General features: G+C 43.4%; 3 protein-coding genes, 5 non-coding genes and 1 pseudogene across 11 annotated transcripts in view; 1 reads left to right on the top strand and 8 right to left on the bottom strand.

Moving 5' to 3' along the window:
- Positions 1-27,610, bottom strand: part of LOC112245989 (rRNA methyltransferase 2, mitochondrial-like) — a 227,643-nt gene that overhangs the window by 150,026 nt on the left and 50,007 nt on the right. The window lies entirely within an intron of this gene.
- Positions 13,504-22,282, bottom strand: LOC112242114 (40S ribosomal protein S11). 2 transcript variants are annotated; one of them, XM_042327431.1, is made up of 5 exons: positions 22,259-22,282; positions 15,133-15,273; positions 14,410-14,485; positions 14,016-14,145; positions 13,504-13,720 (listed from the first exon to the last, which is right to left on the bottom strand). In XM_042327431.1, exons 1-5 carry the CDS (start codon positions 22,259-22,261, stop codon positions 13,597-13,599), a joined length of 474 nt encoding a protein of 157 aa, XP_042183365.1. In that variant the 5' UTR covers positions 22,262-22,282; the 3' UTR covers positions 13,504-13,596. The 2 variants fall into 2 exon arrangements, with proteins under 2 accessions (XP_042183365.1, XP_042183364.1); XM_042327430.1 differs by lacking the exon at positions 22,259-22,282 and adding an exon at positions 16,074-16,166.
- Positions 13,831-13,914, bottom strand: LOC112226344. The gene has a single exon (XR_002949714.1). It is a non-coding gene; the product is annotated as a small nucleolar RNA SNORD35 (small nucleolar RNA).
- On the bottom strand, positions 14,251-14,333 carry LOC112242116. The gene has a single exon (XR_002952444.2). It is a non-coding gene; the product is annotated as a small nucleolar RNA SNORD35 (small nucleolar RNA).
- LOC112242117 lies at positions 14,920-15,001 on the bottom strand. The gene has a single exon (XR_002952445.1). It is a non-coding gene; the product is annotated as a small nucleolar RNA SNORD35 (small nucleolar RNA).
- LOC112242115 lies at positions 15,367-15,450 on the bottom strand. Its single transcript, XR_002949715.2, has one exon. It is a non-coding gene; the product is annotated as a small nucleolar RNA SNORD35 (small nucleolar RNA).
- Positions 16,172-26,319, top strand: LOC112226023 (apoptosis regulator BAX). Its single transcript, XM_024390211.2, has 6 exons — positions 16,172-16,402; positions 21,389-21,437; positions 24,603-24,767; positions 24,869-25,004; positions 25,226-25,330; positions 25,438-26,319. Exons 1-6 carry the CDS (start codon positions 16,372-16,374, stop codon positions 25,534-25,536), a joined length of 585 nt encoding a protein of 194 aa, XP_024245979.2. The 5' UTR covers positions 16,172-16,371; the 3' UTR covers positions 25,537-26,319.
- On the bottom strand, positions 26,463-26,524 carry LOC112226348 (annotated as a pseudogene).
- On the bottom strand, positions 26,935-27,017 carry LOC112226358. Its single transcript, XR_002949728.1, has one exon. It is a non-coding gene; the product is annotated as a small nucleolar RNA SNORD35 (small nucleolar RNA).

Genomic DNA, 27,610 nt, shown 5'->3' with positions numbered 1-27,610 from the left:
ATGACATCATTTTCTGGAATTTTCCAAGCTGTTTAAAGGCACAGTCAACTTAGTGTATGTAAACTTCTGATCCACTGGAATTATGATACAGTGAATTATAAGTGAAAGAATCTGTCTGTAAACAATTGTTGGAAAAATGACTTCTGTCATGCACAAAGTAGATGTCCTAACCGACTTTCCAAAGCTATAGTTTGTTAACAAGAAATTTGTGGAGTGGTTGAAAAACTAGTTTTAATGACTCCAACCTAAGTGTATGTAAACTTCCGACTTCAACTGTATAATTATTGTGCTTTTCTATTAAATATCTCACTGTTCAAAACAAACTTGTAACTTTGTTTTGAGAGTAAATGCACCAAATTTGAAGTACCTGCATTTTCATTTGCATTGATTTATAAATAAATCTTTACCATTGAATAAGGAAATGAAAAGTTTGATGAGATTATGCTCACTTAATGGATGCAACTCAAGCCATTTCATAACCAAAATTCAGAGATTGATTTATGGTATGGATATCACATTTTGATGAAATGAGAGAAGGGTAAGCCCCATCTGGAAAATATTTTCAAATCAGTTAAGGAGTCGACCTCACACTTCTAAATGCACTGCTGTTGTTGGTACCAGACACCTCAAGTCATGACCAGCACCTCTGACCTTGGCTTCATATATTCTGACATGCTAATGATCAGCACATCAACTACTTTCACTGGTACCAAACAACTTATATCAGCTCACCCTATATCATCTGCTTTTAAGGGGCAGCAGGTTGGTAGATTGAATCCCCGAGGTAAAAAGTTGTCCTTCTGCCCCTAATAAGGCAGTTAAGGCACTGTTCCTAGGCCACCATTGTAAATAAGAATTTGTTCTTATTTCAATAAGGGTGTAAGATATGGGTGCCTGATTGTCTGTTATTCTATTGACACCCTTGTCTTTCAACAGGAAGTTGTTGGACACAAATATAGTTGATTTGATCCAGGGACAGTGGATATCTTTGTGCACATCTGAAGGCCTGATGCGTTGTCCAGATGTGGTGTGTGACCCGGCGCTGACCCACAGTGCCCCAGAAGACCGCCCGAGCCCGGAAAATGTACTCCCCTTTGTGAAACAGAAAAGCGTGCAGCTAGACATCAGCAAAGCAAATACTTGCTAATGATTTGTAACATCTCAAGAGAATGACAAACATCAACAAAGATAAGAATAAAAACTGTACAAAAATGTACAAATGTCCCTGCATGATTACATTCACATGTTGAGAGTCCTCTACAACAACCCTTAACATTCACATAATCAAACATAAGCCACCAGGGCATCATAGTAAGACAATATCCTCCTCCTACGTGCAACCTCAGAGCGCAGTACTTTGACAGCTCTGTGTTGGTAACCCCAGTAGAGCAGAGGACTCAGCCCCTGCCCCACCCCCGCCTCTGGCTCTATGCTGACTGCTGACAGAGGGCAGGGGGCCATCTGAGGGGCTGCTGATGCCAGGGTCCATGTTCCACTACGTTACAGTATACAACCCCGCTCTGCTTCCATCTGCTCAAGTCATCTGGCCTCCTGCACTGCTGCTGGAAAAGAGTTTGTGTGCTGCTTGCTGACATGTCAAAACAAACCAAGATGAGGATCCTGTGCAGCACTGTGACCCCTCCTGCCACCTGACCAGACCCCTGCTGGGACACCATAAGGCCCATGTTTTACTTTCAGACATGACCCTTACAGAGGTGACCCTCTGGACTAACATCCCTGCTGCTGAATAGACAAGTAAGAAAACCTGTGTGCATGCTCAGTGACACTAGGTAAACATGTAAACCTGCAAGGCACTGGACTGTTAAGTGGTGGACAGTAAATGTTGTGGAGAGGAAAGGAAGCCTGGCAATGCAGGGCAGTGATCTGCTGTGGGCTGTAGTGCCACTGGGACCAAACTGGTTGAATCAACAATGTTTCCACGTTATTTCAACAACAAAAATAAATGTGATGACTTTGACTCAATGGGGAAAACTGATTGGTTTTGCAAAAAGTCATCAATGTAAAGCAAATTTCAGGGATTCCTGTATCCTGTAATTTGTTGATTTCACGTTGAACTAGCACTCGCTGTCAACTCAATAAAATGTACGTCAAAACTAGATGTTGTTATGATGTCTGTGCCCAGTGGCATGCCACCGTTTAGAGCAGCTCTCTCTCGCCCCCCTGGCAGTCTAATCTGAACCTGCTACATGCCTGTGATTGATGGTCCATTCACTTCTAACCCTCTCAGTAGTGCTTAGCTGCACCTATTGGGACTTTTTCCAACTGGAAAGTGTTGAGCTCTTTAGCAGACAAATTTGATGGACAGAGACAGGTTTGCCCTGGGCCCTCTTTCAACAGTATCCTCACCTGGAGAAATAGCTAGATTTTCCATCAGTATGTTACATGGAAATGAACCCCACTCCATCAGTATGTTACGTAGAAATGATCTCCACTCCACCAGGATGTTACATAGAAATGATCTCCACTCCACCAGGATGTTACATAGAAATGATCCCCACTCCATCAGGATGTTACATGGAAATGATCCCCTCTCCATCAGGATGTTACATGGAAATGATCCCCACTCCATCAGGATGTTACATAGAAATGATCCCCACTGGAATGGGCTGTACTGTACAGTCCCAATTGACAGACCATGCAGATGTTTGTTTAGTGGAGACTTACAGCCACATTACTCACAGCTCAAAAAGTGGCAAATCTCATGAGTCAGGTTACCTGACTAATGACACAGTGAAGATTGAGACATGGAAGAAAATACAAATTAGATGATATTGTAGCGAGAGAAAATCATCTAGAGGGTATGGCATCTTAATTGAACCTATACAAAACATTGAAAACTGACAAGAAGAATCATTCAGTCCTATTCTACCCACCGAAAACAGTTTCTGACTGAGAAGGAACCAGAAGATGAGAACGATATAGAATCTCTGCATCTTCTTCCTGTCTTTTTGCATTGTTAACATTTATTTTAGAGTTACATTTAAGTATATGGATCCCCCAGTGAGTCATTGGTATTGAACTAACAGCTGCGGCAGGTGTGAGCACAAGATGCATGTATCAACATGGACTAACAATGAGGCATGCTCCATAACAGACAGCTTTAACTGCCATGTAATAAATGAAACAGATATGCTTTGCACTGCTGCAAGTGATTGCTTCTCAAGTTGTTACACAAGTTCATATTTCCTTGCTTGATGGCATTGTTGTGTGCACCTTGGATAATGAAATCAGTCACTGGAGTTTCCCGTTTGCCAACGGTTTGGTCAGAAAAGCTGCAATACAAAGTTAATGTACACAAAATCAGAAATGGGTAACTTCCCACTGGGCACAAACTGGTTGAGTCACCATTGTGTCCACGTCATTTCAATGAAATTACGTTGAACTAACAGGGAATAGACGTTGAATTGACATCTGTGCACAGTGGGTTACTGTACCATGGTTATATGTATTTTTATCCACTACAGAAACTAAATCAAGCTGGATTTATGAAAGAGATTTTCATTTAAGGCCTTATACAGATGATATCATAAAATGTATTCTTTTGCAAAACGTATTGCAAAGGTCAACGGCTATATCTATTTTATGAGGATAGAACAGTGGTGACACTGTCTTCCCCACCTTAAAAACCTCCACATCCTTTGATCTCCTGTAATTTATGGACCTGTCCTCATCAAACTGAGACCTGTGTTTATGATTCATAATAAAACCAATCTCTATAAAGTGTCTTTAGTTCCAGAATCCTCCATCCCCCACGGGAAACTACTTGCAATTGATTGCCTTAGCAAATCACCAACTAACACCAAAACAATGGTGCTTAGTGACCATTTTAAAAATGAGGCTAAAAACTATTTGTCCGTGATATAGTGAGCTCCAATTTGAGGGTCATTTATATCGGGTGAACCGTTTAGAAATTACAGCACTTTATGGAGTCACTTTCCTTAAAAATATTAGAGAATATGTTTCTAAACACTTCTACATTAATGTGGATGCCACCACGACTACGGATAATACTGAAATACTTTTGGACCTCACTGTAAGTGATGCGGCAAGGTTCACAGTAGCATTAAAGAGAACAAAACCAGATGGACACTATGACTGCTCACTAAACAAACTCACTAAATGATGATTCATCGCTCTTGCCTCCCCTCAGTATGGATTCATGAGCAGCTTGACCATTGAGGGGTCATGGTCAGGTCTCTCCTTCCTCTCAACTGGGGTGTCTGTGCGTGAGAGGAGCTATGGTCCACAGATCACCCCTGGGGCCTATCCTAACCCCATTACACAGTCCCCTGCCTATGGAGGCCTACGGAGTGGCGACGCCAGCGTTGGAGACAAGCCTTGCTGATGAAGTAATGCAGTTGGCCCTGTAGTTATTTTTTTTATCCCAGTGTTTAGAAGGATTTCCATTGAACTGATGTGTCATAATTTTGGGAGTTGACAAAAACTCTACCCTGTTGTTTCATTTATTTATTTATGTTCCTACCTTTCTTGAGAAGCTGTATTGTGTGCCAGGATTCTGCAGTGATTAGGAGTCAGACAACAGTCTGGTAGAAGGTTTAGGGCTGGATTCAATCTGTGTATCTGTAGTATTGCGGAAGATCTGTGTTTACCGTGAATGCAGTCTCTGCGAACACGGGAACAATTGCCTTAAAATTTCTATAATGTGGATCTTCCTCGATACGGATTGAATCCAGCCCTTAGTCCGTGACTAGGTCAAATGGGAGGTGGGCATTAGCAGAGTGGCCCAGGTTCAGGGATTCTATGGGACTGCAAGTTTCCTATGAATGCTGTCTAGCAAGGTCACTTATGGGTCTGGCTTCATCAGTATGTCTACAATGTGAGAACATGCCCCACTCAGCCCCCTACCATGGCTGGACTCACTCACATCAGCAACATGGGCCTTCCACGTCACCACCATATGGTCCACATTCACATAGGCACTGGGATAGCAGCACCCTCAGCATTATTATGTAAATGTAGACGCCAAGGCCTTGGTAGACCCAGGCAGAAAAGTAGACAGAAGCCCAGCCTGAGGGAGGGGCTGAGGGGCTCTCTCTCTCATTCCCATGCAGAGACACTGAGGGGTTGGCCGTCAAAGCCACATGATAATGCCTCAGCTGATGCATGAGGGACATTTAGCATGTATTGCATATGTTTGGGTATGTTTTCTTCTGGATCTCAGAAGCTATTGTGCATACAGGCCTACAGCAAAACACCTAGGAAACAATGGAACAAGCTGAAAAACAGGACAATACTAGAATGAGTGAGGACTTGTGTACATGATTTTATGTTTGGGTTCAAATGTATATGGTCTCGTGGGAGAAATACTATCTTGTGCATTATTCAGACCAACCAAATTTAGGGCACAAAAAAAAAAAAATCTCACACTGCCAGTTCGAAAGGGAAAGCCCCACTGCTATTTGCCAGTTGAAACATTTGAATGTTTGATTTCTAAAAGCATTTCTTTGGTATTCCACATTGCAATGTTTCTTTGTATTCACATTTGGGAGTTTCAGGAGCATGTCTCAACTCACAGCACATCTCTCCCATGAATACTTGGAATCTTTACTGATATGGTACTAATAACAATACTTTTTAGCCTCTTTCTACACCCTATTTACACCCTGTCCCAGGGTGTAAATCTCATCAGTACATTTAGTTTTGATTTAAAAATAGGTGTTAGTCGCCCTCTGTTGGTTAACCATAGAACAAGTGTTGTTTTTTGCATCATTGTAAACCTGCCACACACAAACTATACGATACATTTATTAAACATAAGACTGAGTGGGAGTTTTTGTCACAACCTGGCTCGTGGGAAGTGACAAAGAGCTCTTATAGGACCAGGGCACAAACAATAATATAATAATAATCAATAATTTTGCTCTTTATTTAGCCATCTTACATATAAAACCTTATTTGATCATCGAAAATTGTGAATAACTCACCACAGGTTAATGAGAAGGGTGGCACAACTCTGCAATGTTGGGTTGTATTGGAGAGAGTCTCAGTCTTAAATCATTTTCCACACACAGTCTGTGCCTGAATTTAGTTTTCATGCTAGTGAGGGCCGAGAATCCACTCTCACATAGGTACGTGGTTGCAAAGGGCATCAGTGTCTTAACAGCACCATTTTCCAATACTCTGAGTGCAGCCCAATCCAGAAATCTGGCAGTGGCTTCTGAATAAATTCAATTTTCACAAAACTGCTTGTTGCAATTTCGATGAGGCTCTCTTGTTCACATATCGGTAAGTGGACTGGAGGCAGGGCATGAAAGGGATAACGAATCCAGTTCTTTGTGTCATCCGTTTCGGGAAAGTACCTGCGTAATAGGTGCTTCACTATATCACATTTGACATTGTCCGTAAGCTTGAGTTCATTTGCACACAAAAAAATCACACAATGATGGAAAGACCTGTGTGTTGTCCTTGTTAATGCAGACAGAGAAGAGCTCCAACTTCTTAATCATAGCCTCAATTTTATCCCGCACACTGAATACAGTTGTGGAGAGTCCCTGTAATCCTAGATTCAGATCATGCAGGTGAGAAAAAACGTCACTCAGATAGGCCAGTCGTGTGAGAAACTTCATCATGCAAGTGAAAATTATGGTCAGTAAAGAAAACTTTAAGCTCGTTACAATTTATTAAAAACGTGTCAATACATTGCCCCTTGATAACCAACGCACTTCTGTATGTTGTGAAAGCGTTACATGGTCACTGCCCATATCATTGCAGAGTGCAGAAAATACATGAGGGTTCAGGGGCCTTGCTTTAACAAAGTTAACCATTTTCACTGTAGTGTCCAAAACATCTTTCAAGCTGTCAGGCATTCCCTTGGCAGCAAGCAAATCTCTTATTATTGGTGTCCTTTAGTAGTGGTTTTTGATCAAGAGATTCAAACCTTGAAGGCCTGATTCACACAGTCTCCTCAGAACAGTTAATGATGAGATGTGTCTGTTACTTGAACTCTGTGAAGCATTTATTTGGGTTGCAATCTGAGGTGCAGTTAACTCTAATGAATTTATCCTCTGCAGCAGAGGTGACTCTGGGCCTTCCATTCCTGTGGCGATCCCCATGAGACCCAGTGTCATCATAGCACTTGATGGTTTTTGCAACTGCACTTGAAGAAACTTTCAAAGTTCTTGACATTTTCCGGATTGACTGACCTTCATGTCGTAACGTAACGATGTAGTGTTGTTTCTCTTTGCTTATTTGAGATGTTCTTTCCATAATATGGACTTGGTCTTTTACCAAATAGGGATATCTTCTGTATACCACCCCTACCATGTCACAACACAAATGATTGTCTCAAACTCCTTAAGATGGAAAGAAATTCTGCAAATCAACTTTTAACAAGGCACACCTGCTAATTGAAATGCATTCCAGGTGTCTATCTCATGAATCTGGTTGTTAGAAGGCCAAGAGTGAGCAAAGCCGTCATCAAGGCAAAGGATGGCTACTTTAAAGAAACTCAAATACAAATATATTTTGATTTGTTTAACACTTTTTTGGTTACTACATGATTCCATACAGTGGCAAGAAAAAGTATGTGAACCCTTTGGAATTACCTGGATTTCTGCATAAATTGGTAATAAAATTAGATCTGATCTTCATCTAAGTCACAACAACAGACAAACACAGTCTGCTTAAACTAATAACACAAATTATTGTTTTTTCTTGTCTATATTGAATACATAATTTAAACATTCACAGTGTAGGTTGGAAAAAGTATGTGAATCCCAAGGCTAATTCCTTATCCAAAAGCTAATTGGAGTCAGGAGTCAGCTAAACTGGAGTACAATCATTGAGACGAGATTAGATATGTTAGCTAGAGCTGCCCTGCCCTATAAAAAACACTCACAAAATTTGAGTTTGCTATTCACAAGAAGCATTGCCTGATGTGAACCATGCCTCGAACAAAAGAGATCTCAGAAGACCCAAGATGAAGAATTGTTTACTTGCATTAAACTGGAAAGGATTGCAAAAATATCTCTAAAAGATGTTCATCAGTCCACAGTAAGACAAAATGTCTATACATGGAGAAAGTTCAGCACTGTTGCTACTCTCCCTAGGAGTGGCCGTCCTGCAAAGATGACTGCAAGAGCACAGCGCAGAATGCTCAATGAGGTTAAGTAGAATCCTAGAGTGTCAGCTAAAGACATACAGAAATCTCTGGAACATGCTAACATCTCTGTTGACGAGTCTATGATACGTAAAACACTAAATAAGATTGGTGTTCATGGGAGGACACCACGGAAGAAGCCACTGCTGTCCAAAAAAACATTGCTGCAAGTCTGAAGTTTGCAAAAGAGCATCTGGATGTTCCACAATGCAACTGGCAAAAATATTCTGTGGACAGATGAAACTAAAGTTGAGTTGTTTGGAAGGAACACAACACTATGTGTGGAGAAAAAAAGGCACAGCACACCAACATCAAAACCTCATCCCAACTGTAAAGTATGGTGGAGGGAGCATCATGGTTTGGAGCTGCTTTGCTGCCTCAGGGCCTGGAAAGATTGCTATCATCGACGAAAAAATTAATTCCCAAGTTTATCAAGACATTTTGCAGGAGAATGTTAGGCTATCTGTCTGCCAATTGAAGCTCAACAGAAGTTAGGTGATGCAACAGGACAACGATCCAAAACACAGAAGTAAATCAACAACAGAATGGCTTCAACAGAAGAAGATACGCCTTCTGGGGTGGCCCAGTCAGAGTCCTGACCTCAACCTGATTGAGATGCTGTGGCATGACCTCAAGAGAGCGGTTCACACCAGACGTTCCAAGAATATTTCTGAACTGAAACAGTTTTATAAAGAGGACTGGTCCAAAATTCCTCCTGGCCGTTGTGCAGGTCTGATCCGCAACTACAGAAAACGTTTGGTTGAGGTTATGGCTGCCAAAGAAGGTTCAACCAGTTATTAAATCCAAGGGTTAACATACTTTTCCCACCCTGCACTGTGAATGTTTACAAGGTGTGTTCAAGAAAGACATGAAAACTTATAATTGTTTGTGTGTTATTAGTTTAAGCAGACTGTGTTTGTCTATTGTTGTGACTTAGATGAAGATCAGATCACATTTTTGTGGGCTATACTCAGCCTTGTCTCAGGATGGTAAGTTGGTGGTTGAAGATATCCCTCTAGTGGTGTGGGGGCTGTGCTTTGGCAAAGTGGGTGGGGTTATATCCTTCCTGTTTGGCCCTGTCCGGGGGTGTCCTCAGATGGGGCCACAGTGTCTCCTGACCCCTCCTGTCTCAGCCTCCAGTATTTATGCTGCAGTAGTTTATGTGTCGGGGGGCTAGGGTCAGTTTGTTATATCTGGAGTACTTCTCCCGTCCTATTCGGTGTCCTGTGTGAATCTAAGTGTGCGTTCTCTAATTCTCTCCTTCTCTCTTTCTTTCTCTCTCTCGGAGGACCTGAGCCCTAGGACCATGCCCCAGGACTACCTGACATGATGACTCCTTGCTGTCCCCAGTCCACCTGGCCGTGCTGCTGCTCCAGTTTCAACTGTTCTGCCTTATTATTATTCGACCATGCTGGTCATTTATGAACATTTGAACATCTTGGCCATGTTCTGTTAAAATCTCCACCCGGCACAGCCAGAAGAGGACTGCCCCCCCCACATATGCTCTCTCTAATTCTCTCTTTCTTTCTCTCTCTCGGAGGACCTGAGCCCTAGGACCATGCCCCAGGACTACCTGACATGATGACTCCTTGCTGTCCCCAGTCCATCTGACTGTGCTGCTGCTCCAGTTTCAACTGTTCTGCCTTATTATTATACGACCATGCTGGTCATTTATGAACATTTGAACATCTTGGCCATGTTCTGTTATAATCTCCACCCGGCACAGCCAGAAGAGGACTGGCCACCCCACATAGCCTGGTTCCTCTCTAGGTTTCTTCCTAGGTTTTGGCCTTTCTAGGGAGTTTTTCCTAGCCACCGTGCTTCTACACCTGCATTGCTTGCTGTTTGGGGTTTTAGGCTGGGTTTCTGTACAGCACTTTGAGATATCAGCTGATGTACGAAGGGCTATATAAATACATTTGATTTGATTTTATGACAAAGTTATGCAGAAGTCCAAATAATTCCAAAGGTTTCACATACTTTTTCTTGCCACTGTATGTGTTATTTCATAGTTTTGATGTTTTCACTATTATTCTATAATGTAGAAAATAGTAAATATGAAGAAAAACCCAAGAATGAGTAGGTGTGTCCAAACTTTTGACTGGTACTGTATATATGTGCGCCATTCGGAGGGTGAATGGGCAAGACAAAAGATTGAAGTGCCTTTGAGTAGTGATAGTGGTTTGTAGGAGAAAATCAATTTTCGGGATGTCTCATGGTCTGACAAACACCGCTGTAGCTCGGCCACCTTCCACTGCAGATGGGGAAGGCTGACATCTGCAGATGGGGAAGGCTGACATCTGCAGATGGGGAGGCTGACATCTGCAGATGGGGAAGGCTGACATCTGCAGATGGGGGAGGCTGACATCTGCAGATGGGGGAGGCTGACATCTGCAGATGGGGGAGGCTGACATCTGCAGATGGGGAGGCTGACATCTGCGGATGCAGTGGATTTGAGACGCATCCAATGTAAAAAGAAAAAAAGCATATCTCTCGTCTAAATTGACAGAGATTTTTAAAATTTGTGTTACTTAGATTGACAAGACTATTAAATTGCTGAGACGTTCACATTATTTTAATGGCTGAGCCAAAAACGCAAAATGGTCAATGCAGAATACTGTTCCAAAGAAAATACACTGCTCAAAACAATAAAGGGAACACTTAAACAACACAATGTAACTCCAAGTCGATCACACTTCTGTGAAATCAAACTGTCCACTTAGGAAGCAACACTAATTGACAATACATTTCACATGCTGTTGTGCAAATGGAATAGACAACAGGTGGAAATTATAGGCAATTAGCAAGACACCCCCAATAAAGGAGTGGTTCTGCAGGTGGTACCACAGACCACTTCTCAGTTCCTATGCTTCCTGGCTGATGTTTTGGTCACTTTTGAATGCTGGCAGTGCTTTCACTCTAGTGGTAGAATGAGACAGAGTCTACAACCGACACAAGTGGCTCAGGTAGTGCAGCTCATCCAGGATGGCACATCAATGCGAGCTGTGGCAAGAAGGTTTGCTGTGTCTGTCAGCGTAGTGTCCAGAGCATGGAGGCGCTATCAGGAGACAGGCCAGTACATCAGGAGAAGTGGAGGAGGCCGTAAGACGACAACAACCCAGCAGCAGGACCGCTACCTCCGCCTTTGTGCAAGGAGGAGCACTGCCAGAGCCCTGCAAAATGACCTCCAGCAGGCCACAAATGTGCATGTGTCTGCTCAAACAGTCAGAAACAGACTCCATGAGGGTGGTATGAGGGCCCGACGTCCACAGGTGGGGGTTGTGCTTACAGCCCAACACCGTTTGGCATTTGCCAGAGAACACCAAGATTGGCAAATTCGCCACTGGCGCCCTGTGCTCTTCACAGATGAAAGCAGGTTCACACTGAGCACGTGACAGAGTCTGGAGACGCCGTGGAGAACGTTCTGCTGCCTGCAACATCCTCCAGTATGACCGGTTTGGCGGTGGGTCAGTCATGGTGTGGGGTGGCATTTCTTTGGGGGGCCGCACAGCCCTCCATGTGCTCGCCAGAGGTAGCCTGACTGCCATTAGGTACTGAGATGAGATCCTCAGACCCCTTGTGAGACCATACGCTTGTGCGGTTGGCCCTGGGTTCCTCCTAATGCAAGACAATGCTAGAACTCATGTGGCTGGAGTGTGTCAGCAGTTCCTGCAAGAGGAAGGCATTGATGCTATGGACTTGCCCGCCCGTTCCCCAGACCTGAATCCAATTGAGCACATTTGGGACATCATGTCTTGCTCCATCCACCAACGCCACGTTGCACCACAGACTGTCCAGGAGTTGGCGGATGCTTTAGTCCAGGTCTGGGAGGAGATCCCTCAGGAGACCATCTGCCACCTCATCAGGAGCATGCCCAGGCATTGTAGGGAGGTCATACAGGCACATGGAGGCCACACACACTACTGAGCCTCATTTTGACTTGTTTTAAGGACATTACATCAAAGTTAGATCAGCCTGTAGTGTGGTTTTCCACTTTAATTTTGAGTGTGACTCCAAATCCAGACCTCCATTCATTGACTTTCATTGAACCAAACAAATAGAACATTATTCAAATAACAGCGTGTGGGGTGACTCACTTCCAATTCGGTCTGTGATTTAGACCTGGGACACCAGCTGGACACAATTTATCAGGTAAAACAGAAAACCAGCAATACTCTGCACCTATAAACAGATTTGAATACAACCAGCCTAGATTATCAGATCATTGCAGATCCCATTACAATAAAACTAAAGTATACCTAAGTATAACTTGATCTGCTACAGAGACCGTTTACTCCAAACAGAAAATGTTTTGCAACAAAAGCTAGTTTATTGAACAGATTCAGGTGGGGGACATACACGAATTAGTCCAATAGAAACTAGTTTGCTGCAAAACGATTGTTGGGCATAAATGTTTCCACTGCAAAAAAATTGCAACACTAACAAATATACCGAAATTAAAAAGAAACTTCATCACACTGGTTGTCTTGATGGTCCACAATTTAATGGACCTTTAAAGGAATGAAAAGATTTGGCATGGGTCCTCAGAACCTCAAAAGGTTCCACAGCTGCACCATCGAGAGGATACTGACTCGTTGAATCACTGCCCGGTATGGCAACTGCTCGGCCTCCGAAAGCAAGGCACTACAGAGGGTAGTGCGTACGGCCCAGTACGTCACCGGGGCCGAGCTTCCTGCCACCCATGACCTCTATACCAGGTGGTCAAAAGTAAAGCCCTAAAAATTGGCAAAAACTCCAGTCGCCCTAGTCAGACTTCTATCTGCTACCGCGTGGCAAGCGGTACCGGATCGCCAAGACTAGGTCCGAAAGGCTTTTTAACAGCTTCTACCACCAAAAGACTCCTGAACAGTTGACCAAATGGCTACCGGGACAATTTGTATTGCAACCCCCCCCCCTTTTTTTACACTGATGCTAGTTTCACTTCACCAACATGTACATATTACCTGAATCACCTCAACTAACCCTGCGGGGTAGCCCCTATATAGCCTCGTTACTGTGTTGCTGTTATTTCTATTTTCTTCAGTCTATTTAGTAAATACTCTTTTCTTAAATCTGCATTGTTGGTTAACGGCTAGTAAGCAAGCATTTCACTGTAAGGTGAAATCTGTTGTATCCAGCGCATGTGACATTAAATTTGATATGGGTTACAATTACATTTATGTAAGAACCTATACATTTGTGGAGCAGCTAGCTCACTGAACAAGAAACTCAGGCTTTAAAAAAGACGGACAAATGGCCCTGTGGTTGGAGACACCAACGGAAAGAACTGTCCAGCAGAACGCACAGTAAGTCAGCCTCAGCCATTACAATTATTTTACAAAAGACAGGCCAGAAGAACAAGATACAGAACATTCTTTATTTCAGATACAACAGAGCAGGTCAGCCTAGAAAGAAAGCCTTCCTGTCAATTGGTCTCATCTCCTGCACATCCTAGATTAGAACTTCTGGAACTGCTTCTTGGCTCCAGCGGCCTTTGTGACCTTGAGGACGTTGAACCTGACTGTCTTGCTGAGGGGTCGGCACTCTCCGACGGTAACAATGTCTCCGACGGAGACGTCTCTGCAGAGAAAAGGAGGGAATTATTGGAGCATATTCCTGAAGTGACCGAGGCACTGCTTTTGGAGGTATGACAACATCAACCAATGTGCCATCTCATGTGATAGGTAGGCCAAACTGCATCAGTGTTGCCATTAGGCAGTGTCGTCAGAGCCACATGGGCTTGGAAGACCATCGTGAGAAAAACATCATTTGCAGCCAACATCAAATCCAATTATTGGATACAGCCTGGTCAGAAAAAACACATGCAAGGAAGAGAGGTTGGAAAGGCTCAACAGTATGACAGAGATCCTCTTACCTGAAGGCAGGTGAGAGATGGACCGACATGTTCTTGTGCCTCTTCTCAAAGCGGTTGTATTTGCGGATGTAATGCAGGTAGTCACGTCTGATGACGATGGTCCTCTGCATCTTCATTTTGGTCACCACGCCTGAAAAGGCAGAATCAGGTCAATGTGTGGTCAATCTTAGAATACATCTAAGCACTGATCTAGGGATAGGAGTAGACCGTTGAATGGGGTGAGCAGGGAGTTTGGGTCGTTGCATCAGTAATGCCATAAGGCATTGTCGTCATAACCAGAAGGCTTGGAAGACCATCGTGAGAAAAACATCATTTGCAGTAAAGTGAGAACAAAAGCTGACTGTTTTACATCCAAACCAAAAACAATAAACAGCAAGGAAATGTAAAGACTAACCGGAGAGGATACGACCACGGATGGAGACATTTCCAGTGAAGGGGCATTTCTTGTCAATGTAAGTGCCATCAATAGCCTGTAGAAACAAAATATGTTGGAGGCAGTTTATGGTAGAGAAATTAACATTCTATTTTCTCGCAAAAGCTCTGGTGGACATTCCCGTACTCACCATGCCAATTGCAAGCTCCGCCAATTTCAGACATCTGTGGCATTGTGTGACAAAACTTCATATTTTAGTGTGGCCTTTAATTGTGCACAGCACAAGGTGCACCTGTGTAATGATCATGCTGTTTAATCTGCTTCTTGATATGCCACGGGTGGATGGATTATCTTGGCAAATGATAAATCCTCACTAACAGGGTTGTAAACAAGTTTGCAAACAATATTTTATGGAAATAAGCTTTTTGTGCGTATGTAACATTTATGGGATCTTTTATTTCCACTCATGAAACACGGGACCAACAGGTTACATCTATATTTTTGTTCAGTATGGATGCCAAAAGCCCTCCTATAACTGCATCAGTGTTGCCATTAGGCAGTGTCGTCAGAGCCTCAGGCTTGGAAGACCATCGTGAGAAAAACATCATTTGCAGATTGCAAAGAGCAGTTAACCATACAAGCTAATTGATCACTAGATACAAGGCTGTATTCAAAGATGAAGCATACTGCCCATAAGGAGCACAACTGTAGTTTTAGGTTAGTTTAGGTTGTTGGGTAAGTTACCTCTCTTGGAGTTTTAAAGCCTAGCCCAACGCTCTTGTGGTAGCGTGGGAGCTTCTCCTTGGCCTCCTTGCCGCCTTCACCAACCAGAACACGCTTCTTGTTCTGGAAGATGGTTGGCTGCTTCTGATAAGCCCTCTCCGTCTGTGGGGAAAATACATAACACCAGGTCAAAAACCGATCTATGCAGAGTAACACGTCGCTCCATCATGGAGCTGAAAAGACCCATCTTCAAGTTACACTGCATCAGTGTTGCCATTAGGCAGTGTCGTCAGAACCTCATAGGCTAGGAAGACCATCGTGAGAAAAACATCATTTGCAGGTAAATCGATGTGCATTTTGAAAGACGCTACTACAGAGAAGCAGTGATCAGACAGGATGCACTTGCAAGACCTACAATCTATGAAGCTGACCATAATGAAAGTCCTGAAAAACTAGGTAGATAGCTAAACAATAGCCATACAAGTCTATAACATTTGGAATATACAAGTTGAGAAAGAGGACCGCTGAGTTTAGTCAACTAACGGGTGATCTGGCTAGCTGGCCATATTCGCGTATAAACTAACCTAACTGCTATAGCTTTTGCAGTACGCTAAGCTCCTCGCGCACGCATTTATCTAGCAATGACATGTTTTAGTTATCAACTCTGCCATAAATCAATATACTTCGATTTTCAACGATAGATGAAGAATACTCCCAATGCTATAAAGGCCTAGTTAGAAAACTTCCTACTGGATCTCCGACAAAGCTCACCACACGGCACAGGGCCTGGATCGTGATAGTCGAAGTAGAGAATACCGTTAAGTGCCCAGTCTACTTCGATATACTTCAATCGCATGCTTTTCGCTTAACAAACGTTATTTATTGTAGGCTACATTGGCATGATGTTTATTTTTCTATCTAAAAAGCACATTAATTTCACCACGCTGTTTTGCTGAACGTACTTGTGCGTCCGCCATCTTTGCCAGCCGAGTCGTAAAGAGAACTAAGCATGCGCGTGACGGACAGAAGTCAGAAAGGACAGGATATGACGTTTAAGAAAGGGCAAGGCAAAAGCGGAACGTTGGATTCCATTTGTGTCAAAATATTTGTATTTATTGCTAATTAAACTTGCTGTAGTTTAAGTATTTTGTAAATTGACTACTCATAAATAGTATTGGCCTTCTACATAGTGCTCTTGCAAGCTGGAATGATGTCACATTACTGCAGGCGGAAGCAGAATCAAAGTAATCTTAGTACAAGATGGCAGCGCTGTCGGGAGGAGGCGATTCAGGTAAGTGACATGACTATGATAAACACAATCGATACGGAACCGTGGTACTGATATCGTAATTATCGTGAGCCGGAACAAAAAGTATTTGTCACGAAACTATTGTTTGTTGCCGGTTGGACCCAGGCGTGTCGAGCTAACATAACACCCAGCCATCCCATCTCTGAAACATGCCCTTAAACAGAACTTGATAAACTATCTAGGAACGCTACATTATTGTTTTCTAGCTGTTCAACTGGGGGAAAGTGTTAACTTGTTTCCTTCTCATCAAGCTAGCTTAAAAGCCTGTATGTGAGAGTCAGTAATAAACCATTTGTGTGTATATATATATATATATATATATATATATATATATATATATATATCCTACCAGGTTATATTATTTAACCTGGTAGGCTAGTTGAGAACAAGTTCTTATTTACAACTGCGACTTACGACAGCCCAATCATTTGCTTTATGTTGGATATTCGGTTCACTCGTCAATTGCTATTGAACCAAGCATGCCATGACAATGAATATTGTATATTCTGAATCAGGGGATTTGAACCAGGGACTGTAGTCACGCTGCTTGCACTGAGATGCAGTGCCTTTGACCACTGCGCCACTCAGGAGCCCAAATATAAAATGGTAACAGAGGAGTGGCTTCGTTTTACACTAGATTGAGACAAGATTGTAACTGCTAACAATTGGATACCACTCCAAGGGGGTAAAAATAAATAAAAATAAAGCCAGTCAGTTGATTGACAAGGTTTTCCAACACTTTTGATAAACAGGGCAAAATAGAAAAAGGCCTATAACATTTAGGATCAGCTTATGAATCATGGCTGCCTTCCAAGCAATGGGAACCCCCCCCAGAAAGGAGAGACAGGCTTGGCGATGATAGGGGCAGCAGCCTTAAAGAAGGGTCTAAACCATCTAACCTAGATGTTTTTTGGGGTGTCAAGTTTCAGTTGCTCCTCTAGCACCTCAGACTCAGTGACTGTCAGTAACTTTGTAGCGGGGCAGGGGAAAAAGAGGGAGAAGCAATCGGGGATAGTCGCATTGGAAGATGAGGAAATGTTGGATGGGCAAGGAGGCATGGCTGAGTCAAATAGGAATCCTGACTTAATGAAGTGGTGATTAAAGAGCTCAGCCATGTGCTTCTTGTCAGTAACAACCACATCAACATTAAAGGGACATGGGCAGCTGTGAGGAGGAGGGTTAATTCTCCAGGTCTTTAACAGTTTTCTAGAACTTCTTGGGGTTAGACCCAGAGAGAGAGAACTGCTCCTTAAAGTAATTGACTTTGGCCTTCTGGATAGCCTGAGTGCACTTATTTCTCATTTGCCTGAACGTGAGCCAGTCAGCCTTTAAAAACATAATACATTCACAGATTTCGCGACACACTGTGTGCCCTCCGGCCCCCACTCCACCACTACCACATATATACAGTCCAAAATCCATGTGTACATGTGTGTAGAGTCAAATCAAATTGTATTTGTCACATGCGTCGAATACAACAGGTGTAGACCTTAGTGAAATGCTTACTTACAAGCCCTTAACCAACAATGCAGTTAAGAAATTACCCCTCCCCCTCCCCCAAATGTAAGAGATAAGAATAACAAATAATTAAAAAGCAGCAGTAAATAACAATAGCGGGGTTATATACAGACTGTAACGATAGTCAATGTGCAGGGGCACCAATGTCGAGGTAATTGAGGTAATATGTAGGTAGAGTTAGTGACTATGCATAGATAAGAGTAGCAGCAGCATAGAAGAGAGGAAACGGCAATGCAAGTAGCCGTCTGATTAGCTGTTCAGGAGTCTTATGGCTTGGGGGTAGAAGCCTCTTGGACCTAGACTTGGCGCTTTGGTACTGCTTGCCGTGCGGAAGCAGAGAGATCAGTCTATGACTAGGGTGGCTGGAGTCTTAGGCAATTTTTAGGGCCTTCCTCTGACACCGCCTGGTATAGAGGTCCTGGATGGCAGGAAGCTTGGCCGTGCTGATGTACCGGGCCATATAGGGAGAGGTATGCTGTGTCATCGTAGTCGGTGATCAGGTTGTCATCGGCAAACTTAATGATGGTGTTGGAGTTGTGCCTGGCCGTGCAGTCAAGAGTGAACAGGGAGTACAGGAGGGATTTGAGCACGCACCCCTGAAGTGCCCCTGTGTTGAGGATCAGCGGGACGGATGTGTTGTTACCTACCCTTACCACCTGGGGGTGGCCCGTCAGGAAGTCCTGGATCCTGTTGCAGAGAGAGGTGTTTAGTCCCAGGGTCCTTAGCTTAGTGATGAGCATTGAGGGCACTATGGTGTTGAACGCTGAGCTGTAGTCAATAAATAGTATTCTCACATAGGTGTTTCTTTTGTCCAGGTGGAAAAGGGCAATGCGGAGTGCAATAGCGATTGCATCATCTGTAGATCTGTTGGTGCAGTATGCAAATTGGAGTGGGTCTAGGGTTTCTGGGATAATGGTGTTGATGTAAGCATTTCATGGCTGTGAAACATGTTGGTATTACAGACTCAGACAGGGAGAAGTTGAAAATGTCAGTGAAGACACTTGCCAGTTGGTCAGCGCATGCTCGGAGAACATGTCCTGGTAATCAGTCTGGCCCTGCGGCCTTGTGAATGTTGACCTGTTTAAAGGTCTTACTGACATCGGCTGCGGAGAGCGTGATCACACAGTTGTCTGGAACAGCTGATGCCCATTTCAGTGTTACTTGCCATATTTCAGTGTTACTTGCCTTGAAGCGAGCATAGAAGTTATTTAGCTCGTCTGGTAGGCTTGTGTCACTGAGCAGCTCTCGGCTGTGCTTCCCTTTGTAGTCTGTAATAGTTTGCAAGCCCTGCCACATCCGACGAGTGTCGGAACCGGTGTAGTACAATTCAATCTTAGTCCTGCATTGACGCTTTGCCTGTTTGATGGTTCTTTGGAGGGCATAGCAGGATTTCTTATAAGCTTCCGGGTTAGTAAGGGTAGAGCGGCAGCTTTAGCTTAGTGCGAATGTTGCCAGTATTCCATGGCTTCTGGTTGGGTTATGTACGTATAGTCACTGTGGGGACGACGTACTGGATGCACTTATTGATAAAGCCAGTGACTGATGTGACCTACTCTTCAATGCCATCAGAAGAATCCTGGAACATATTCCAGTCTGTGCTAGCAAAACAGTCCTGTAGTTTAGCATCTGCTTCATCTGACTACTTTTTTATAGACCAAGTCACTGGTGCTTCCTGCTTACATTTTTGCTTGTAAGCAGGAATGAGAAGGATAGTTATGGTCAGATTTGCAAAATGGAGGGAGAGCTTTGTACACATCTGTGTGTGGAATAAAGGTGGTCTAGAATTTTTTTCCCCTCTGGTTGCACATTTAACGTGCTAATAGAAATGAGGTAAAACTGATTTAAGTTTCCCCGCATTAAAGTCCCCGGCAACTAGGAGCGCCGCCTCTGGATGAACGTTTTCCTGTTTGCTTATTGCGGAATTACAGCTCATTGAGTGTGGTTTTAGTGTCAGCATCGGTGTGTGGTGGTATGTAGACAGGTATGAAAAATACAGATAACTCTAGGTAGATAGAGTATTTTGTGATAAACTGTTGACCACACTACCTCAGGCGAGCAAAACCTTGAGACTTCCTTATATATCGTGCACCAGCTATTGTTTACAAATATGCATAGGCCCCCGCACAGTGTCCTACCAGAAGCTGCTGTTCTGTCCTGACGATAGTGTATAACCCACCAGTTATGTGTTCTTAATGTCGTCCTTCAGCCACGACTCAGTGAAACATAAGATATTAGTTAATGTTCTGTCGGTAAGATATACGTGGTTTCAGTTCATCCCATTTATTTTCCAGCAATTGAACATTAGCCAGCAGGATGGAAGGCAAGGGCAGATTAGCCAGCAGGATGGAAGGCAAGGGCAGATTAGCCACTCGTTGCCTGATCCTCGCAAGGCACCCTGATCTTTTGCCTCAAAATCTCAGTTTCCTTCTCCAGCGAATCACGGGGATCGGGGACTGGTCGGGTGTTTGCAGAAAATCCCTCGCGCCAGACTCATTAAAAAATAACTACTCGTCCAATTTGAGGTGAGTAATCCCAGTTCTGATGTCCAGGAGCTCTTTTCAGTCATAAGAGACGGTAGCAGCAACATTATGTACAAGACAAGTTAGAAACGACACAAAACAAAAATATAGCATGGTTGGGCCGATAAGCCCATAAAACGGCAGCCCTCCCCTCCAGCGCCATTTCCCTTGCTGCGCATGTTATCGTGTATGCCTGTGTTGCTTCAGTCCCCACTGTTCCATAAGGTGTTTAAATGGAATTTTACTGCTTGCGTCAGTTACTTGAAGAGGAACAGAGTTCCATGTTGTACTGTGCGCCTTCCATAATCGTGTATTAGACTGATTCATCAGACTAGTGGGGTTTGATGCTTTCAGAAGATGGGCAGGGACTGCTGTTTTCACAGAGAAGCTGGTTCCACCATTAGGGTGCTAGGACACAGAAGTGCTTGGACTGGGCTGAGTGGGAGCTGCCCTCCTGTAGGGGTGGGAGGGCCAGATGTGGCAGTCTGAGTCTTTGTACTTAATTGTTGTCATTCCAGAAACATCATAGACAACTAGCCTAACTGCAGTACATCTTGGACCATGTCAGCTGACAAGTCAACTTCTGAAAATGAGCCAGCTGGTGTTTTAACTGTTTTACATGAATTAATGTCACACTGAACTGGTCATGAGACATGCATACTTCAGTAGCTACTTGTTCAAGAATATCTTTGTGTGTCACATTTCAAACATGTTTAGAACATTACATCATATTTTATGACGACCCAGTTTCGATTTGACAGACACGCATACATTAGCCTGGCTGACGCTACCCACGTGACTCAGTCAGGAGGACTTCAAGAATTCAGTATTTGCCAGACTACCCACACATTGGCATGGTCTTAAATTGCCTCTACCTGCCCTTGGTTTATGTCCTGGTAGTACTGACTCCAGTGCTGCTTTGTGTTCTCAGGTAATGGAACTGATCAGGTACTAGAACTGGGAAGAACATTACTGACAGAGTGAGTATACCTTCTTGTTTACTCCTGAATTTGATCTTTATTCACATTTGCCTGATTTAAATCAGGCTGTAATACAATTTAATCAGTACATACAGCCTGAAACATTGGAGCTGTTAATGTTCCTTAAAATCACATTTTTACTTTACCGGTTGTCTGTGTGGTTTGTACACATCTGTGTGGAATAAAGGTAGTCTAGAATTTTCAATGTCTGCCTAAAATGACATACCCAAATCTAACTGCCTGTAGCAAGGATATGCATATTCTTGATAACATTTGAAAGTAAACACTTAAGTTTAGAAATGTGAAAAAAATGTTATATTTTTAGTTGCATTATCTTTGACATGAAAAGAAAAACCACACATTCAGCTAGGAAGCTGGAGGTAATTTAGATGGTGTCCACAAGAGGGCAACAGTGTATGTGCAAAGTTCCAGACTGATCACTTCAAGAATGAGTAAGCAACCTGACATTTAGTATGAAGTCATCCAGGTGTCCCTCAAGATTTGCCCAAGTGGCAAATGTAAAAACTTAACTACAGTAAACATACAAAAATGCTATACTAATAAAATATACACATTTACACACTCCCAGTAATGTCATGCATGATGGATCATTAGCTACCCTACATAAAATGTACTAAACAGGAGATGTGACAAGAATGCTGATCCAATATCTCCAAACACAGTGAAATATTTAAGGGCCAAGTTAGCAGCCAACACAAACAAAGTTAAGAAATAAATTGTACGCACTAAGTATTTAGAAACCCTTTCTACACAATGTTGTGCTGCAGGTCCCAAGTCTCTTTCTGCTGTAAAGCACTTACCATCCTCTAATTGTAGGCTGGCTAGGTATTGACATCTCTAGAGGGCCGGGTGGTGGTTTGTTGTGGAGCCAGAGTGAGCAGCAGTCAGGCTGGGGGGAACAGAGAACTTGAATGTTGTCTCTTTGAAGTCAGTCTTTACCACAATTGCATTAGATTTTCAGATATCTTTCTTTGCAAGTTGAACGAGTGGAAATAAAATCGATTGTGCATACTATATGGACATGAAATTATTTTATCAAAACTACATGTTATCTCTAGGACCCTCAGGATGACAAATCAGAGCAAGATTACATCATGCAAGTACGTTACTTACCTTCAGATAGGAATGTGTCAAACCTGTCACCGTGATAAGTGTTTTGTTATGCACTCAAAATAACATAGGTATTCACTGTAATAGCTACTGTAAATTGGACAATGCAGTTACATTAACAGGAATAAGCTTTCTGCCCGTATAAGACATGTACCGAAAAAAAGTTGTGTAAAACGACGTAGTCACATTATGCATATTGAGCAACAACTGTCCTGTAGACGGGACACTGATCCATAAGAAGATTTCTACCAGACTTTTTAGAGAGCCGGTAGGTATATGGTTCAATGTAAGTAGTCCATGTGTCCTTGGACACTGTGCTTTCTAACCTCCAAACGAGCTTCAATGCCATACAACACTCCTTCCGTGGCCTCCAACTGCTCTTAAACGCTAGTAAAACCAAATGCATGCTTTTCAACCGTTCGCTGCCTGCACCCGCACGCCTGACCAGCATCACCACCCTGGATGGTTCCGACCTTGAATATGTGGACATCTATAAGTACCTAGGTGTCTGGCTAGACTGTAAACTCTCCTTCCAGACTCCTATCAAACATCTCCAATCGAAAATCAAATCAAGAGTCGGCTTTCTATTCCGCAACAAAGCCTCCTTCACTCACGCCGCCAAACTTACCCTAGTAAAACGGACTATCCTACCGATCCTCGACTTCGGCGATGTCATCTACAAAATTGCTTCCAACACTACTCAGCAAACTGGATGCAGTTTATCACAGTGCCATCCGTTTTGTCACTAAAGCACCTTATACCACCCACCACTGCGACTTGTATGCTCTAGTCGGCTGGCCCTCGCTACATATTCGTCGCCAGACCCACTGGCTCCAGGTCATCTACAAGTCCATGCTAGGTAAAGCTCCGCCTTATCTCAGTTCACTGGTCACGATGGCAACACCCATCCGTAGCACGCGCTCCAGCAGGTGTATCTCACTGATCATCCCTAAAGCCAACACCTCATTTGGCCGCCTTTCGTTCCAGTTCTCTGCTGCCTGTGACTGGAATGAATTGCAGAAATCGCTGAAGTTGGAGACTTATCTCCCTCACCAACTTCAAACATCTGCTATCTGAGCAGCTAACCGATCGCTGCAGCTGTACATAGTCTATCGGTAAATAGCCCACCCATTTTTACCTACCTCATCCCCATACTGTTTTTATTTACTTTTCTGCTCTTTTGCACACCAATATCTCTACCTGTACATGACCATCTGATCATTTATCACTCCAGTGTTAATCTGCAAAATTGTAATTATTCGCCTACCTCCTCATGCCTTTTGCACACAATGTATATAGACTCCCCTTTTTTTCTACTGTGTTATTGACTTGTTAATGGTTTACTCCATGTGTAACTCTGTTGTCTGTTCACACTGCTATGCTTTATCTTGGCCAGGTTGCAGTTGCAAATGAGAACTTGTTCTCAACTAGCCTACCTGGTTAAATAAAGGTGAAAATAAAAATAAATAAATTGCTCAGCAGTCTTTTGGCTTGGGGGTACAAGCTGTTAAGGAGCCTTTTAGTCCTAGACTTGGCGCTTCGGTACTGCTTGCCGTGCTGTAGCAGAGAGAACAATTTGACCAGGGTGGCTGGAGTCTTTTGCAATTTTTTGGGGCTTTCCTCTGACACCAAGTATATAGGTCCTGGATGGCAGGAAGATTGGCCCCAGTGATGTACTGGACTACACACCCTACCCTGTGTAGTGCCTTACGGTCAGGTGCTGAACAGTTGCCATACCAGGCAGAGATGCAACCAGTCAGGATGCTCTTGATGGTGCAGCTGTAGAACTTTGAGGATCTGGGGACCCATGCCAAATCTTTTCAGTTGCCTGAAGGGAAAAATATGTTATCGTGCCCTCTCGACTGTCTTGGTGTGTTTGAACCATATAGTTAGTTGGTGATGTGGACACCAAGGAACATAACTGTCAACCCGCTCCACTCCAGCCCGTCGAGGTTAATGGGGGCCTGTTCGACCCACCTTTCCCTGTAGTCCACAATATGAGCTAGTTATTTACCCGGGACCCTCTTTTCGCAGTTTCATCTACGAGCGGATTCGTCACCATGCTGACAGCAGTACTCAGTTGTCAGTGTCACGGACCCAGTTGGGCGGGAGTGAGCTGTGTGACCCCAACCACAAGAAACTGGCCCTGTACCTGGAGCAGATTAGAGATGAGCTGGATGGCAATACACAACTCCAAAGGTATCTTAAACCAAGGACTTAGAAAGGGACTCCAGCTCTTTGCTTAAATTGACCCCTGGAGTTTGTACAATACTCAGAGCATCTCTTGTTTTCCCCTTCAGTATGTTAAATGATACTGCACTCCAGCCCAGCCGTGATGTTTTTATGAGAGTGGCCCATGAGATCTTCTCTGATGGACAGTTCAACTGGGGCAGGGTGGTGGCACTTTTCTACTTTGCCTCTTGGCTGGTCATCAAGGTGAGGGTGGTCAGTGGTAGTATTTTATTTAGCTCTCCTTTCTCTCTCAATCATTCTCGTGCTCTCTTGTCCTCTGTTAGACAAAGGAAACAGGGCTCATCAGTCGGAATAGAGTCACTTTTGTAAATCGCAGCGCTTGGAATGGAACTGAAATTTACACGTTTTGGGATGAGTTGGCTTCTTCGTTGTGCAATAAGACTGCATTGTCTTTCTCTCCTCAGGCTCTGTTGACCAAGGTCCCCGACATCATCAGAACCATTATCAGCTGGGCTACAGACTACCTGCGAGATCATGTGATCAACTGGATTAGGGATCAGGGTGGCTGGGTAAGGAATCAGTAGATGTGCTTTCCCCACATTGACATGTTTTTTACAGATGTCTTTTTGAAATGTGGTGATGGTTGAAGACAATGGTGTCTCTTCCTAATTCTTAGGAGGGAATCCGTTCCTACTTTGGCACTCCCACCCGGCAGACCTTGGGGGTGTTTCTCGCTGGAGTTCTTACCACTGTGCTGGTCATGCGCAGGATGTGAGGGGGAGGAGAGCCTGAGAGAAGGACATTGAGGGGTGGGACATAAGACTGGGTAGTAGAGTCAGACATGTGAGGGTGAATGGAAGATGCTTCTGGGGAAGGAAAAGGCGAGGAAAAAAAGTTTGATGGAAAAACAGCAACGTTTGGACCTGATCAACCACTCCTCTTTCCTACCCTCCATCGCAAAGGATTGAGTCAAGGTTCTTATCGCTGTTCCCTACACCGCTGAAAATGTGAGCGGCTCTTGACCGTACATACAGGAGAGGAGGAGGTGTGTAGAGACTCGGCCAGGGCACATCTTTTAATACATTTTTTATTTCTTACAAACAAGACACTGCATGTCATTTTGTTGCTTAAGTCTTATGAACTGATGACAAATCAGCCATGAGAATCTGCTGTGCTTTATTTCTGTTGCACTTTTCTTCCATTGAGTCTCTCCTTTTTCCGATCTGATCATTCTCCCTCCCTCTCTTCATGGTATCTCTTTGCTAGAGTATGCATTTTGGGGTGTCAGATCATTTATGTGTGACCATAGGATCAGATGTTGGAGGTATGTGTTTGTGCAATTCTACTGCAGACACACTGTCCTCTCAGATGTTTACCTCAGCATAGTGTTCAAAGTACTGTATTCTATGGTGGGCTATTTAAAAGCAGACCATACCATAATCCTTCAATCAAATGCTCTTTTTATACACCTTGTTAATGTGTTAAAATAAGAAAGTTACCTTATTTGCTAAGTTGTCAGTGCCTTGGTTATTTTCTACAATAAATTGCTTTGATATTTTTCAAATTTCTTCGCTTTCTATCATTTAACACTCTTGTCCCCCAGAATATTTTTGCAGTGACATTTGTTGGTTTTGTATGTTTTAATATGAACATAATGATTTATGGATCGATCCATTATTAAGCTGTGCTTTTCTTGGTATAACAACTGCATCAGTGTTGCCACATGGGCTTGGAAGACCATCGTGAGAAAAACATCATTTGCAGCCAACATCAAATCTGATTTAATAGAACTGCAACTTCAGAGCAACAGTGAGTGACAGCCATCCTTGCAGTAGGAAAGGCACAATCAGCCAATTATTGGATACAGCCTGGTCAGAAAAAACACATGCAAGGAAGAGAGGTTGGAAAGGCTCAACAGTAGGACAGAGATCCTCTTACCTGAAGGCAGGTGAGAGATGGACCGACATGTTCTTGTGCCTCTTCTCAAAGCGGTTGTATTTGCGGATGTAATGCAGGTAGTCACGTCTGATGACGATGGTCCTCTGCATCTTCATTTTGGTCACCACGCCTGAAAAGGCAGAATCAGGTCAATGTGTGGTCAATCTTAGAATACATCTAAGCACTGATCTAGGGATAGGAGTAGACCGTTGAATGGGGTGAGCAGGGAGTTTGGGTCGTTGCATCAGTAATGCCATAAGGCATTGTCGTCATAACCAGAAGGCTTGGAAGACCATCGTGAGAAAAACATCATTTGCAGTAAAGTGAGAACCAAAGCTGACTGTTTTACATCCAAATCAAAAACAATAAACAGCAAGGAAATGTAAAGACTAACCGGAGAGGATACGACCACGGATGGAGACATTTCCAGTGAAGGGGCATTTCTTGTCCATGTAAATGCCATCAATAGCCTGTAGAAACAAAATACATGTTAGGTTCTCTGCAAATCTGCCTGGTCTCAGACGATGGTTATACACGTGGCCTGCAGTTGAGGCTGGTTAGACGTATTGCCAAATTCCCTACAATTGGAGGCAGCTTATGGTAGAGAAATTAACATTTCATTTTCTTGCAAAAGCTCTGATGGACATTCCTGTAGTTAGCATGCCAATTGCAAGCTCCCTCAATTTGAGACATTTGTGGCATTGTGTGACAACTTAATATTTTAGTGTGGCCTTTAATTGTGCACAGCACAAGGTGCACCTATGTAATGATCATGCTGTTTAATCAGCTTCTTGATATGCCACGGGTGGATGGATTATCTTGGCAAAGGTGAAATCCTTAGATTTAAACAAGTTTAAACATTTTCTAGAAATAAGCTTTTTGTGCATATGGAACATTTCTGGGATCTTTTA

This window comes from Oncorhynchus tshawytscha, linkage group LG09 (genome assembly GCF_018296145.1).
Source record: "Oncorhynchus tshawytscha isolate Ot180627B linkage group LG09, Otsh_v2.0, whole genome shotgun sequence".
NCBI lineage: Eukaryota > Metazoa > Chordata > Actinopteri > Salmoniformes > Salmonidae > Oncorhynchus > Oncorhynchus tshawytscha.
The sequence above is the reverse complement of the archived record's forward strand: the minus strand, read 5'-3'. Positions and strand labels throughout refer to the sequence as shown.